General features: G+C 38.1%; 1 protein-coding gene across 1 annotated transcript; it reads left to right on the top strand.

The window, feature by feature from the left end:
- The first annotated feature begins 7,325 nt into the window (after positions 1-7,325).
- LOC111581199 (uncharacterized) lies at positions 7,326-11,725 on the top strand. The gene is made up of 6 exons (XM_035956943.2): positions 7,326-7,425; positions 7,586-7,930; positions 8,026-8,370; positions 9,790-9,906; positions 10,508-10,572; positions 11,259-11,725. Exons 1-6 carry the CDS (start codon positions 7,383-7,385, stop codon positions 11,382-11,384), a joined length of 1,041 nt encoding a protein of 346 aa, XP_035812836.2. The 5' UTR covers positions 7,326-7,382; the 3' UTR covers positions 11,385-11,725.
- Positions 11,726-15,398: the final 3,673 nt, after the last annotated feature.

Here is a 15,398-nt window from a genome sequence, read left to right as displayed (position 1 = left end):
ACGCAGACAAACAAGGTGTGGCGACAAGACATTTATCTTTACAGTGACAAAGCGGCACTGTTAAACTTTATGGCTGATAAGCTCAGTTAATATTAACTACTTTTTGTCCTGATGAAAGCTAAACGAGAGACACACCCGCTGAGCAAAAGTCTTCTCGACTGGGACTGTGCCAATATTTAAAATATTTGAGAAGCTCATCTTGCTCCTTTCACTGACTCTAGAGAAAGCACTAACAGCAGTAAATAAAGGTTTAAATCTGAGAATGTTTGCTTGTTACTCCTCTGATAGATTTACTGGACACCGAACACATTGTAAAATTACATTTTTCTCTCTTCGCCCACTAAACAGTAAAATGTCTCAGTGGTTTAGACAGATGAGCAGAAGAGTCACATTATTTCTTCTGTGTCACGGCTTCATGTCTTTTTTTTATAAGTTCATTTAGGTCACAAGTCAAAACTTAAAAAGATTCACTTATTTGAGTACACAGCTGAATCATAAACCATCTTCCATGCTACAAAGTTTCGTTTCAGTTTAAAGGTTTACCAAAAAAGATACACGATGTCAGCTCCATATACACACACCCCTACACACCCTTCTCTAAAGTGATGTTTTACAGCACACTAACGGCCTCTCAGTGAGACAAGATACTAGGTTGGAGACTAAATGGAGATAAAATCTTTAGCTGAGGCTCAGGAGCAGTACCACACCTCAGTCACTCCCCTTTCTGTTATACGACTCTGCCATTCCCACTAATTTGTTCACATTTCTGGTGCCCCACCCACCCTCCCTTTACTTCTGCCTCCTCTTCCTGTGTTCTACTTCTTCTAGGGGGTCCGCCGGCCCGGGAGCTTCTGCTGATCCCTGACTAAACTTGTCCCCACACTGCATCAGCTCAACTCAGTCATTGCCAATATAACGCTCATTTGCATCCAATAAACAATGAAGCTTCAAATTGAAGGAGTGGTCCTAGGTAGTGAATTGTCCATTAAACAGTAAAATGTCTCAGTGGTTTAGACACAGATGAGCAGAGGTGTCATTTTATTTCTTCTGTGTCACAGCTTCATGTCTTTTTAAAAATAGTTAATTTAAGGTATAGGTCAAAGCCTAAAATGATTCATTTCTTAGAATATATTCAGTCATAAATAATCTTCCATACTAGAAGATTTGCTTTCAGTTTCAACTTTTCCTAAAAGATATACGATGTCAGCTCCATATATACACACCCCTCTCTGAGTATCTTGAATTTAGAGTCTTCATTCCGTTTTAAAGCCATGTTTTACAGCACACTAAAACCCTCCCAGTGACACAAGTTATGAGTTTGGAGATTGAACCGTCCCAGACAATACTATTTAAATCCGAAAGAAAGGATTAGCAAAGACAAGGTTTCCAAGGGATAAAAAAACCCCAACAATATGTAGGTTTCAATATATTTACTTAGCTGCATAAAACTGGTGCTTAAAACACACAAATTAAAACAACAAGCAACAGTTTTCTTAAAAATTTTCTCAGCAGTAACTAAAAGTGCTGAATCAGCAGGACAGGAACAGCCATATAAATCCCCAGAAACCCACTAAATAGTTGACTGAAGCTGCTTCAATACCAAATTGCAGCACGTGCTACATCCCTTTATCATCTGTCACAAAGATTGGAGTTAATGAGATAGAAGTCAAGAGACAACACTGAATAAGTCAGTCAATCAACCATTGTGTTGCTCAGATGGAAGAAAAGAGTCATCCCAGTATTTCTAACACATCATGCAGTGGCAATTTCTATACAAAAACACTGAGACGTTGCAATACAGGTTATTAACAGCCTATCACTAGGTGGCGTCAGAGTCTTTGTCACTGCTGGTTCAACATGTTAAGACCCCAGAGCGGCTGTGCTCTATGAAACAGCAACTAAATGATAATTTTAGTTGGATTAATTCAGTTGTGCTTATATTAGACAGCAGTGAGTTGCACCAATCACCATCTGCAGTAGTTAAAATAACACTAGTTGTGGTGTTACAGGTGTGTTTTAACCCTGGAAAGTGGAAAAAATAGTCTCAGCTGCCCATAAAAAACAACAAAGACAAGTTATTTATAATGAAACTGAATGACAAATGGGTTTATTACAGGGGAGTCAGTGGGCTCAGACTTATGACACATATGTTGGTTTGAGTTTGTCTCATACTTTCTGCTGCATCACGTCGACTCTGTTCAGCTTCACATCCCCCTGCAGTTGATATTAACGAAACATCACAACAAACTTACATACTAGAATCACAGATTTTTTTGCTCTATATGACTGTTTAGGTTGAGTCATTTAATAGAAGCTAAATAATGAAGTAATTCTCATGAAATTCTTTGGTTGATGCTTCACACAGCGTGAGAAGCAAACAGTGATGCATGGAAAATTCAGCAGCAGTGTGGTTGTGTGGTCGAAATGAGGTGTGAATCTACGGGGGGTAGTTTTTTTCTGTCTTACTTTTTAGTGTTAGTTTCAGGACAGTGGGCTAACATCTTTTCTAGCCTTTTTCAGCAAGACAAGCGACAAGTGACAAAAAAATTGCATTTTTTTTTTTTGCAGTAACACCTTACAAAAATAGACACACGGTTGTGCTTTGAGGGTTTCCGTTAGAGTAATCAGGGACATGGTCGTCTTCTTCCTTAGTTTTTTGGAAAGGGGGAAGTGCTGCTTAGTCACTGTTTTCACCCACGTGTTAGTAAAAGGTGCTGAACTTATTGAGCTGCCCCTTGCAGGTCAGTTTTTATTAATGAAGATAAATAAATTGGATTTATGTCACACCACTCAAAAACATTGTTAAAAAGTACTTTATGATAAAAAAAAACATGATAAAAGCAGTAAGAGTCAAAACTTGGGATATAAAGAAGAAAAGTGAAAGCAGACAAGGAAACACAAAAGAGAGAGATCTCACGCAGAGTGAGGTCTATAATATTGAACTATATAAATAAACCTGAGTTCACTTGAAAAGGGTCTAAATAGAAGTCCAAGTGCGTTTACTTTAACCAGATGTGTGGTTGATTGGTTTGGAGATTGTTTTTAGTCCGCCACACCCACCTGAGCAGAGAGCAGCTAACACTCAACCATTGCTAGTGGTATGTTGATCTTGTCGCCGCTTTTATCTGCTCAGTTACACACAAGTCAAACGAGTGGTGGCCTGCAAAGCTGGTGCTGAGACGATGACCTCCAAATTTCCACTTTTATAATATAAACCTTAAATGTTATGTATGTGACTATAAGATGTCACTTTATTAAAATGGTAAATGGTAATAGATTGATTTACAGCTCATTGTTAAAAACAGATACGGTTGCTAAGCGGTTAAACATGGGTGGTTAATTTTGTACATTGTTTTGTACTGAACAAGTCCATCTCCAGGAAGGCTGTCAGTCAACTGTTTCCTGCTAAATTTAACCTGCGGACGCTTCTTGTGAACTAGCTACATATCCTGTTGATGCCCAAAGTCATGTACTTTCTGAGTAAACATGCTCTGCGGTCTGTCAGAAGCAGAGAAATGGCCAGCCACAGCCTGCATCTCACGGCTCAACTGCCATCCATGTGGCTTTGCTTGCTGTTTCACAGGCAGTGACGTACAAACACCACAGAGCTTCGCTATGAAAATGACCTCCATTGGTCCGATCAAACGGTTTTTGCACAGTTGCATGACAATTATCTATTGTTCGCATGTCTGAAGAGAAACAATTTCCTCCTCTTTGTATGTTGTTTTAACTGCTATTGCACACATTTGCAACAATTAATGCAGTATTCAAATAGTTTGTGTGATTAAAGCACAGATAGAGCTGTAGCGTCCATCACCCCCTCCACATCAGACAAACACCTCCTCCCCATATAGTGGCTGTTGCTGACTGTAAGTTTCCACGCCTTTTAACTGCACTGATATAGTCTATCTGCTTTGCACAAGTTCCTTTTTGTTTTACACATATATGAATGATGCTACTTCTATGTTTACATGCTTCTGAATTGTCTTTATGCTGCATTTGTGCAGTAAAACCATCTAATTCATTGTGCATTACCTTTTAAATTGCATTGTTTGTACTGTCCTTTAACTGCCTCATCCAAGTGCCCTTCATATATTAAATGTAGATAAAAGGGACTACTTCTGCATATAGGTTTTGTTTTTATGTTACATTTTTTGCTGGCTTCTGAGAGTCACCAATCAGAATTTGTTTGTATATCCATAGAAGCAAATTAACATTTTACACTTTCGGTTCATTTGTATATTTCTGTATACTCCAAATGAATGAATGAATGAATGAATGAATGAATGAATGAATCAATAAATAAATAAATAAATAACACCCTCTGCTGATTTTTCTATATTTTATATATATATTTTGAATATATATTTTTAAAACCTTATTTCACTTTTTTTTTATTTTATCGTATTTTATTTTACCTTCACTTTATACCCTAATATTCTGTGTTGTCTTATTGTTTACCCCTTTAAGGAATATCCATGCTGCTGCTACAACCTAATTTCCCTCCAGGGATTAATAAAATCATCTAAGTCTAAGGTCTAAGTCTAAGTAAGTTATATTTTCACCCAAGTTTTTAAAATAACTACTTAAAACTCAATTGCCACCTTCTGTAGATACTAAACTGTAAGTGTAATTTGAAATTCCAGATCGGAGTTTTCTCTCTGATCTTCCACAGTAAATCAAGACATAGCAAATATCAGCTTAATCACTGTACACCAGTGCTATGGTTTTATTTTTCAGGCTGGTTCTGTTATGTAACACGCAGGCAGCGTCTTGCCTCTGTCTTAGTTCCTGAGATGAGAAGATACGTGCTCTGAAGTGGTGAGGCCGACCAGTAAGCGTGCTTACAGCGAGCTTTCACCACCAAAGCACACGGTTGGCCACCTGTTGTGCTTTTTGGTGTGAGGAAGTTACGAGTATCACGCCTGTTGGTGTTCATTTCTCACCGTTTCAAAAGGAATCCTCTACAGAAAGAATCTTTGTGATTGACTTCTACAAGGATAAATTGATATTTCAGCAATATGTAATGCAGCTTTTATTGTTGTGGTCATTTTGGCATGTATTATAAGAGTGATAATTAATGATTTCACAATTTCACACCAAGACATAAACAAAAAAATAAAAACGAAATAAAATTTAAAAAAAAAACAAAACTAATTTATCCAGGGGGATGTTGAACAATAATACAGAATTGTCACACAATGGGGGCAAATGTTGGGACAGTGATAAGTCATTTTGCAGTGTGAATGAGACATGGAGTTACAGGAAATGGCACTAAGAGAAAGATGAGAAAGGCTCAGCTTCGTGCAAATGATCTCTGCTTATACTCATGATCCCCACAGACATGAAAACACAGGATGACAGAACTGTTTACTCTCTGCTCTATAAAATGAGTACAGATTGATCCAAGGTGACTAGATCACAACAAACCAAATGGGAAGCAAATAGTATGTTTGTCTGGGTAGTGTAGTTTTAATCTTGATATATCGTCTCTTTAACTAAAAATGAATGCACACCATAGAGACTACACAGGTTCCATTTTAGGGCTTTAGCATGCGGAAGACTTAATGTATATATTTTATTTTAATAAAGCTTTCCCAACTTTGATGAATTTCTATTTAATGAGACCCACATTTACAATCGATTCTTCTCTCTGTGTGAAATTTAAAAGGCATAAAAACCCTTTCTAAAATCGCCTTCCACCTGATTCACTCAGAAGTTGTTTCCCAGTTTTTGTTGTAGCTGCGTTTATTTTTTTTTTCTAGTAGTAACTGAGCTGTCTGGAAATTAAACTTGCACTTTTGTTCTTTAATTTTATTTCACTTGATGTTTTAAATGCTTTCATTTTTCTTATCTGTTCTCTTTTCTGGCCGTTTTAGTCAATCAGTTTTTATTATTCTATTAATCTAATGTTCACCACTCTTTCCTGATCGGACAGTTGCTTTCTGATGTGGCCACCATGCTTCACATGAGGAAGGTGTTGCACAGTTTGTGTCCCAAACTAACTTTTTTCAGTCTTTTTTTATAAATTTGGTATGTGTTGCTGAAACCATGTCAGCACAACAATGATGGTCAAGCAGGTTGACCAGGAGTCCTACGATATCCTGGACTGTACAAAGTTTTCATCCTTTGTTCTGCATCCCACATAATTAGATGATACTGACTCTAACGAGACGGTATCGTCTGATTTGACACTTAGATTGACACTTTTCTAAAATGCGGCTGTGAAGAAATCAGTGAAGGTTGTTATTCCACAGCTGTGTTTGATGTCTATCTGTGGGTCACGTGCAGGTTAACTGCCGTTGCTGCCTACATGCCACCCGACTAGGAAAATTGTGACTCACCACAAAGCCACAAGCTATTCCGCTTTCAGATAATGGAAAGCAGGCAAGTTTATTTATGTAGTAATATCATACATGGAGGTTAGGCAATGCACTTTACAGGCAAGGTAAAATAAACAAATGGAACATGCAACAGATAAAATACAGTATACAGCAGAATAAAATCTTCATTAATTCAATTTGGTAACTCTAAAACAATGCAGACAAGTGAACATCAGAGACAATGTTTATTTTAAACCAAATCAGGATCTTTTTCTAAACATAACCAAGTAATTTTGGTGCTCAAACTTAACCAAACAACAGGTGAAAAATAATGAGTTTTATGTCAAAAAATTGCTCCATAATGGGACTCAGAATAAAGTCTGTTGCAGAGTGTGGATACACACCAACGGAGTGGTATAGCATCCAATCAGGAGGTACTGAGCCCATGAAATCAAATAATAAACTTTATCAGGAAGTGAAATTGTAAGAAGCACCAACAAAATCTTCATTTCAATCTATCCTGATTTTAAATGTATTCCATTGCTGTCTTTGATTTAAAATTACTTTGTAAAGTTGCAAAAATAAGTAATTATTGTTTTGCCTTCATAAGATATTAATAAAAGCACATATCTCTTATCTGTGACTACAACTCAAGACTACTTGTCTTTAATACACCACATCTGTTACTGATTGACTTGCATTGGATCTAAAACTTCATAAAGAACCGAAAAACAAGTTTAAAAAGACATTTTCTTTTATGCAAGTGTGTTTTTGTAGAAATGGAAAACTGTACTGTATAATCACCTACAAAGAGTACAGTTATTCAGTCATGTGTTGGTCAAATGTTGTTTAGGAATCCTGATCGCTCAATGTAAAAACAAATTACAGTAGAGCTCAGATTTACTGAAAATGGGCTACTGGTATAGAAAATTTCACAGGAAGCACATTTTGAGTGTTTCAGCCAATCACTAAGATTTCCTCTTTGTAAACCTTGAACCCCTTGTGATCTGATTTTCCATGTGAGACATCAGTTGTGCAACAGAAGTCTGATGTGCCACAATGATCGGAAGATTTGTTGCTTTGACCTTTTTAAGTTTTCTGTGTGAGTTCACTTTTTGTATATCATAAGATGAGAGCAGTTATCAACAATTTTTAACAAAATGTGTTAGGCTGTGTAACATTTTTAGATTTAGCTTTGACTTGTCTTAAGTGTTTCGCACTGCCGTGTTGTAACTCTGTTGTTGTCTGTTTCTTTTCTTCAGCTCTGATTCAGAGTCAACAGGTTCCTCAGCAAATCTCTTTGATTGTTGTTGAACTTGGGGATACCTTCACTCTAACATGTTCCTTCTCTGGGGAGAAACCCAGGTTATTATACTGGTATAAGCTGAGTTTTGGAAATATGTTCCAAAGGGTTGCTGTAGGATATATGGACTTCCCAGCACTTGAAGATCAATTCGACAGCTCAAGATTCAGTATCACAAAAGTGGGTGATACGTTTTCTCTCACCATAAGAAATATAAGCAAAGAAGATGAGGGAACTTATCTCTGTCAAGGAGGATCTTCATACACAATGGCATATTTCAATGGCACACTTCTGGCTGTGAATGGTAAACTATATTCATTTTATTTTGTTTTATGAATCTTGTGTCAATACCAAAACAATTATAGTTCTTTTCTTCACATCTTTATGTGAATCACACAGATCCTGAACATCAGCAGAAATCTGTCTCCGTGAAACAAAGTCCAGATGTGGAGTCGGTCCAGCTGGGAAACTCTATGACTCTGAGATGTTCATTTCTCTACAAGAACAAAGAAAACACAGGTCGGTGTCCAGAAGAACACCGTGTGCACTGGTTCAGAGCTGGATCAGAATCCGATCCAGGTGTCATTTACACTGATAGCACCTGCAGTGATGAACCGGAGGAAAGGAGCTGCATCTACCGTCTGTCCAAAACCATAAGAGAGTCCTCTGATGCTGGAACTTATTACTGTGCTGTGGCCACGTGTGGACAGATCCTGTTTGGTCAAGGAACTAAAGTCGAGACAAGTATGTTTTTTAAAAGTTTTTAAATCATTATCGATCTATACTGATGTTTTAGTTTTGTGAGTATGAGAGGGCATAAGATGTTTGACAAGCCGAGAGAGAAAAAAATAAACATCTCATTTCTTTTCTACATTTAAAAAAGAAAATGATGTCTTCAGGTCTTCAAAAATAAGATTTGCTCCAAGTGTTTACAGTTATAAATATTCTATATAACCTGCAAACTAAGGCTGTAATTCAACTTTGTGTTATTTAAAAGGGCCGCAAATCACAACAGCTGGACAGCAGTGAACTAGTTTATGTAGTTTACAGGTTGCATGAAGAGGGTTCTTCTCTGCCGCCTCTGCTATCTTTCCTCTCTTTGTTCTTTGTGTTCTTTTGTTTGTGTTGTCTTGACATTTCCTGCAGTGCCCTTTATCACACTGAGGCCTGCTTCCATTTATGTTCTCTTGTGCAATTTATACAGTAACTTTTGCTGTGAGGTCTTATTAACATGTGGCCTGAGTAGATAATACAATCTAATCTGAATATGAAACAAACTACACTTTAACAATAAATTAGTACTGAATCCACAAGCTTTTAACACATTATTGAGAACTGAACTTTTACTGTATTAGAAATATACAAAAGCAATGTTGAGTTCAGTGGATTTGTAACTTTTTTTAAGGGGACAAAGTATTTTGAAATCCCCTGATCTGCTAAGACTCAATTGTTATTTTAGTCTGGGTATTTTTTTTAAATGAGAGTGGAAAAGAAAAGTAAAAAAGTACTCAGAAAGCACAACTGACAGTTGGGGTATTTGCAATCCACAATTGTTTTGCTCTTAGCAATTTGCTCAAAAAATGCCTGCGTTCATTTCTTAAGGCTCTGGAAGGGTACGTGTGATTTGTATGTTGCCATCCACCTCTTTTTAGATGTTCATACACGTCCCAAAATGTGTGACTGCGCCATTGTTCGCACTGCAAACTTTCTAAATGCACATGCGCCAGGAAAACAAATGCTGCTTAAAACAAATCCAAGAAGATTCTCCATCATCCAAACCTTTATAATTCATCATCGTAGGAGTAAGAGTTGTGAAGTAGCCGCTGCCGAATTTTAGAGGTGCTTCAATTTGTGCATGGCAAAAAGAGGGCAGTTCTAAATTGTCCAGAAATCCTGTGCTTTTTCTTCCCACTTTGCTCGACACACCTCAGGAAGGATCTTATTGACTTGGTGCCACAGCTCAGTCTGTATCTAGCTACCATATCCTTCAAAGAGTTTAAAGTCAACATCCACGGGTGTCTGCATCCAATATGAGGGGCAACGGATACGAAAAGCATGAATTGGCAGATAAAATAAGTATAATCAAATTAAAACTATCTTCATGAAACTCCATGAAAGCAATTAAGATACCAAGTGTCTCTCTGGAATGTTTTCTAATTACAGGAGAAGAACTGTGTCCGCTTGTGATTGTCATTGGGACAGTGCTGGCCTGCTCCCTGCTTGTGAATTGTGCTCTGTTTTTCACCAGAAAACCAAAGCAAACCTGTGAACATTGCAAAGGTAGGTTTATTGTGTACAACAGACAGTCGATATAGTCACAAGCACTTTATTAAGATCATCTGCTCACTCATTTATGCATTTATTCAACCTGTCAATCGCATGGCAGCAGTGCCTGTATAAAATCATGCAGACAAAGGTCAAGAGCTTCAGTTAATGTTCACACCAAAGGATATAGTGCAGAAAATAAGACTTTCAATGTGGCATGTTGTTGGTGTCAAAGAAGCTGATTTGAATACATATTAAACTGCTGATCTAACAGGATTTTCGCCACATCAATTTATTGACCTAAAGGACAGAAATACCTTGTCGAAAAGAAAAGTCAGAAGTGGCAAACCAGACTTCGTGGAGCCAACAGAATAGCTGCAGCAACTAAAAACACCAGTATTTACAACTTTGGTAAGCAGAAAAGCATTTTAGAAAGCACGATATGCTCAGCATTAAGACTACAACGGCAGAGCTGAGAACAGAAACAGGCTGTTTGGAGAACAAAGGGAGGCTCTTCTCAGTATTAGAATGAGGAAGTTCTCAGTCCTCAGCAGATGTTAAAATAAAATGACAGTCACTGGTTTTACTGAAGTTAATATCTTATTTTTATGAACAGGAAAAGTTACAGCTTCTAGTCATGTTGAACTGGATCGATCAGCCGAGGATCAACGGAACAATGTGGTAAATATACTACAAATATCACTGAATGCGTGACTAGACTTCAATCACAACACTATATGGGACTATGATACAATGGAAAAATACCATGGGTGACGAGGTGAATGTTAATTTCTAGGGGCTGAAACACACAGAACTGACATGCTGCACGTTTTGTATGAGAGACATGTAATCTCCTACCAGAGCGATGATGAGTTAGCTTCTGGTGAAATACAGGCAGGTACAGGTGCAGAGAGTGAAGACAAAGAAATGACTTCTGACTGATTCCAGTGTGTCATCCAATCACATCTGACATCTATCCAACACACCCTTACAATTAGGTTGTTAGTTCCCTCCATAGCAACACAGTCAAGTGTTTCCTTATTTTAGACAGCTATGGTACAGGTTTTCCTAGAGGTAGGCAGAAAAACAACTTTGGTGGGGCTCATAAACCATCATTGTTTAGGGTTAAATGTCTGCCTTGTTAAGATTAAGGGACCAACTTTATCAGTGGATTTGAATTAACAGCTCAATGGATCTCATTACAGGTGGCTGAATGCCGGAGGAATTTGTAGTTGATGGCGGTTACGTTCTGTGTGTTTGTACCCTACTTATTGCATTCTGGATCCCATAGCATTTACTGTATATTGGAAAAATGTTACAAAATGAATTGGTGGTAATATTACAACTCTACTTCTGTTCCTTTGGAGGATGGTGAAGAGGTGGAAATAAACTACGTGGCACTGGATTTCTCATCAAGAAAAATTAAAAGATGGAAGAATAAGCATGATTTACCTGAGGACTGTATGTACTCTGACATGAGAGAATACCGTTGAAGTGCAGTCTCCAAGAAGGATGAACATCAACATAATATGAACATGCAGCACGTGATTCCTGTTGAGGTAAAGGAACAGAGATGACAGAAAACTCAATGTATGGACATATCAGTTTTTTGCTGTGATATTATTGCAAGTAGGCATATAACATAGATTTGGATAGTGATAGTGCTTGTGTTTTTCTCTGTCCATTTAAACTAAAAACATTTATTACGATTTTGCTATTATTTGTATGTTTTTACTACTGTTATGTCTGATCAGATATTACTATCCATTCCAAACTGAAATACATATGTTTAATGCAAGAAATTAATTTACTGTCATTAAAAAGAAAACACACATTGTTGTTTCTTTATATTGTATTAGGCTGTTTAGTGAATATTTATTTATGCGTAAGATGAATCAGAGCACTTTTCAATTTTTTTTTTAACTTTTTACTTCTGTTTCACCAAGTGTGCATTACAGTAACTGGACTTGATTGTTTTATTTAATTCAAAGACGTTTAGCTGGACAACATGACACTTGAATTGTTATCTAGATTGAATTATTCAGGAACTTCAGTGGAAGCTGAGCCCAGGTAATCTGTGGGGTTACCCAAGATAGGGTGTTGGTGAGAGTGGCTCTATGTCATGGGTTCTGCTATTGTTTCCCCTACTCCTAGTTTGTCAACCTAAATTTCAGTAGTGATCAAGAGGAGACGTTAAATTCAAATTTGAAGCATCCTCAAACAGAAGGTATACTATAACTAGATTGCAACAAGGAACACACGGCTCGTAAATTAATCCTCATGCTCAGGGTTGGGTGATATATAAAAATTTTCTAACGGACTGCCTTCAGTCTAATAATGGATAATTGCTCATATATATGTAGAGGTGTTTGTGCAAAGCATACTGGGAACTTATTGCAAAAAAAAGAGTACAAAATTACCTATTTGGGATTATTACCATAACAACGTGACATCACCACGCTCCCCGTCGCTCTGTCCAGATTGCCTACTCCATGCCTCATTTCCTCTATCAACATATACGCAGCTCCACCACATCAACCACTATTTCTAGCAGTGGCAATCCAACTCTCCACTGTCTCATCTTTAAAACAACCTCTTATGCCCTCTTTACGCACCGGGTTGCCAGTACCGATATCCCATCCTCCATTTTCAGCAAACCCCTCTATCTCTTTCTCTCTCTCTCTCTCTCTCTACCACCACCGGCTTGTCAGTTTTGCTTTTCCATCCCACATTACCAGCAACCTCTCCTTCTCTTGCAACCAGGCTGGTAGTTCATCTCTTCTCAATCTCCCTTGCCCAGTAACCTTTACTACCAAGCACTACCAGCACTGCACTGCACTGTCAGCTTATTATCTGCAGTTCCTCCAAATAACCTCTCCAGCAATCTTCAGCAGTATTCAACATCTACCCCATCATTATCCCCGGCCCTTGTGGAGCCACGACTGATCAAGAAAAATTGCCCTCATTGTTAATATTAATGAAGATCGAAGCCACTCTCCAGCAGTCATGCCTTTCGTACGACACCATGGCAGCGGTCAGTCGTCAGTTCATCCTCAGTGCTGAACACATCCCAGGCTATGGGAACAATATCGCTGACTCCCTCTCTCGTTTTGCCCTTAAGACATTCGGAACATTGGCTCCTCCTGCAGAGATGGTCCCTACACCTGCACCTCTATTTTCTGCCAGGATTCTGCGTGGAAACCCCACCATTGCAAAGTTTATCTGCTTCTCCCAAGAAACCATCATAAACAGTGTCACTTACAGCCCACTGCCTTCCTTCTGTAAAGCCTGGTACTCCCTTTGCTCCCTCTATAGTGGATTCCACGCCTCCTTTCCATCATTGAATGTAGCAACATTATCCAGCTTCATCTCATTTTCTCACCTCATTCTGGGCTTAAAAATACCCACAGTACCTCGGCATCATGATTTATTATTTTGTGGTCATTTTATACTGACGTCTAACCTCCTGTCCTGCTGCATCAAAACGTTCCATCATTCTAAGTTCCAACCTCTAGCCCACACTTGAGAATCTATGTTTCCGTTGACCTTCCTTGGTTTCCTACAATAGAAAGAATTCACTGCAATGCTGACCAAGTTTGATCTATTGTAGTAAGTATTCAACCTTCCTCCATCTCTGAAGACTGTCTTGTCAAGTCACTCAAATGAAGCAAAACCAACCAAACAGGGAATCCAGTTCCTATTGTGTACTTCAAACTAGACTCATGTCTAAGCCCTTACAACCCTTTAATACACTGTATAGAAAAAATTAAATTTAAGAACGCTTCCCCTTTCCATCCTCTGTTTATTACAGAGACACGTCAATATCGACCCTATCCTGGTTCCTCTTCCACTTCGAGCAAGTCCTGACAGCATTCACAATCCCAGTCTACTTGCTGGCCACTCTTTCCATATTGCTGCAGTTTCCATCCAAGGGGTTCCACACCACATAGTCAAGGCCATGTTGGTTGTCATAAGCATATCAGCTTTACATCCATTTCAACACTCAAGACCTACATTACACCTAGTCTTCTTTTCATTCTTAAAAGCAGCTTTTTGGGGGTCCTCTGGCCAGGGAGCCAACACAGATCCCTGACGAAGACCCAGTCATCACCAACATAGCAGTCATTTGCATGTAATTAACATTTAAGCTTCAAATTGATGGTGTGGTCCTTGCTAGTGAAATTAATAAAGTAAAATCACAAAACCACCCCTTTATAAATAAATAAATAAATACATTAATGAACTGTTGACTCAATATATGAGTCCAGTTTCCTATCCCTATAAGGTAAATACTGTGTGGCATTTATTTCAATATACAAGCAACTGATTCTATTAATTTTGGCTGACGTTAAATACAAAATGAGTTTCACAACATTTTCTTGTGATTTTCCAGGAGGATTTTTGCTGTCAATTATTTTCATAAAAGGCCCCATTTTTTCCAATAAAATATCATAGGTAGGCCTACCAACAGCAGCCCACAAAGTTAGAGATTCTACAGCATTTTATCAAACTATTTCTGGTCTTAAACCTCTATTATACTTCTTATATTCACTTCAACCAAACTACATCCTGCTGCGCATAATATTCTGCTAAGCAGCTGTAAAATGAGAATATAAACAATTTGTGACTGAGAGGTCAATCAGACATCTTCTCTCTAACTAGCTGAACATTGGAGATTCTCATCATTTTGGGGGTCACAGTTCAATTAGATGAACTGTCTTCAAAGTGAAGAATGCAAGTCAGATTATGATCAGGGGTGAATGCCTTTTGTCTTATTCACCATGGAAATGAACAGGGAGTGAATTCTGGTTTGACTGCTGAAGAGGAGCTTTTCTGACAGGTGGATCTGATCAGCAGGTCGATATCAGCAAAAACACTACGAAACTACTGTAAATAAACATCTTAGGGAACACAGTCGACCAACATGCAGCTTAGCATCTCTAAGTCAAATGAGGTTTAGATAAATTTACAAAGTCTTCTGTTTCATTTATTTATTTTCAGCCTCAGAGCTCAGTACAGTAAGCTTCACTTTTTCATAAATGCATTCAGATTTGGCATGCATCTTGAGAATGAACACTTTCTTCTGTCCTCAACTCTGTCTTCAACATTACTTTCCTAATGAAACTGCCAAAAGTTTTACAGCCAATGTTATCTTTTCTTCAAAGCACATTTATTGCTGCATTAACTACATTTCTAGTAGACAGGGTTGCCACTCTGATCTGCATCACTGTGAACTGAAAAGCTGCAGTGGAAGTGCACTGCAATGACAATGCCAATAACCTAACAGTGGAGAAAACCTTACTCTGGATTTGACAGATTAATGGATCTCCTTCCAGCAGTTTGTGTCTGATGGCAGGTACGCTCTGTGTTTTTAACCTACTTATCGTACATTGGATCCCATATCATTTACTGTATTTTGTAAAAATATTTGGGAAAAAAATGGTGTTCATTGTCAGAGTATGTCAGGAACAAAACAAAAATGCAGACACACAGCAGAGGGCTTGCAG

The sequence above is a fragment of the Amphiprion ocellaris genome, chromosome 13 (assembly GCF_022539595.1).
Source record: "Amphiprion ocellaris isolate individual 3 ecotype Okinawa chromosome 13, ASM2253959v1, whole genome shotgun sequence".
NCBI lineage: Eukaryota > Metazoa > Chordata > Actinopteri > Pomacentridae > Amphiprion > Amphiprion ocellaris.
This window is presented reverse-complemented; position numbering and strand designations above follow the sequence as displayed.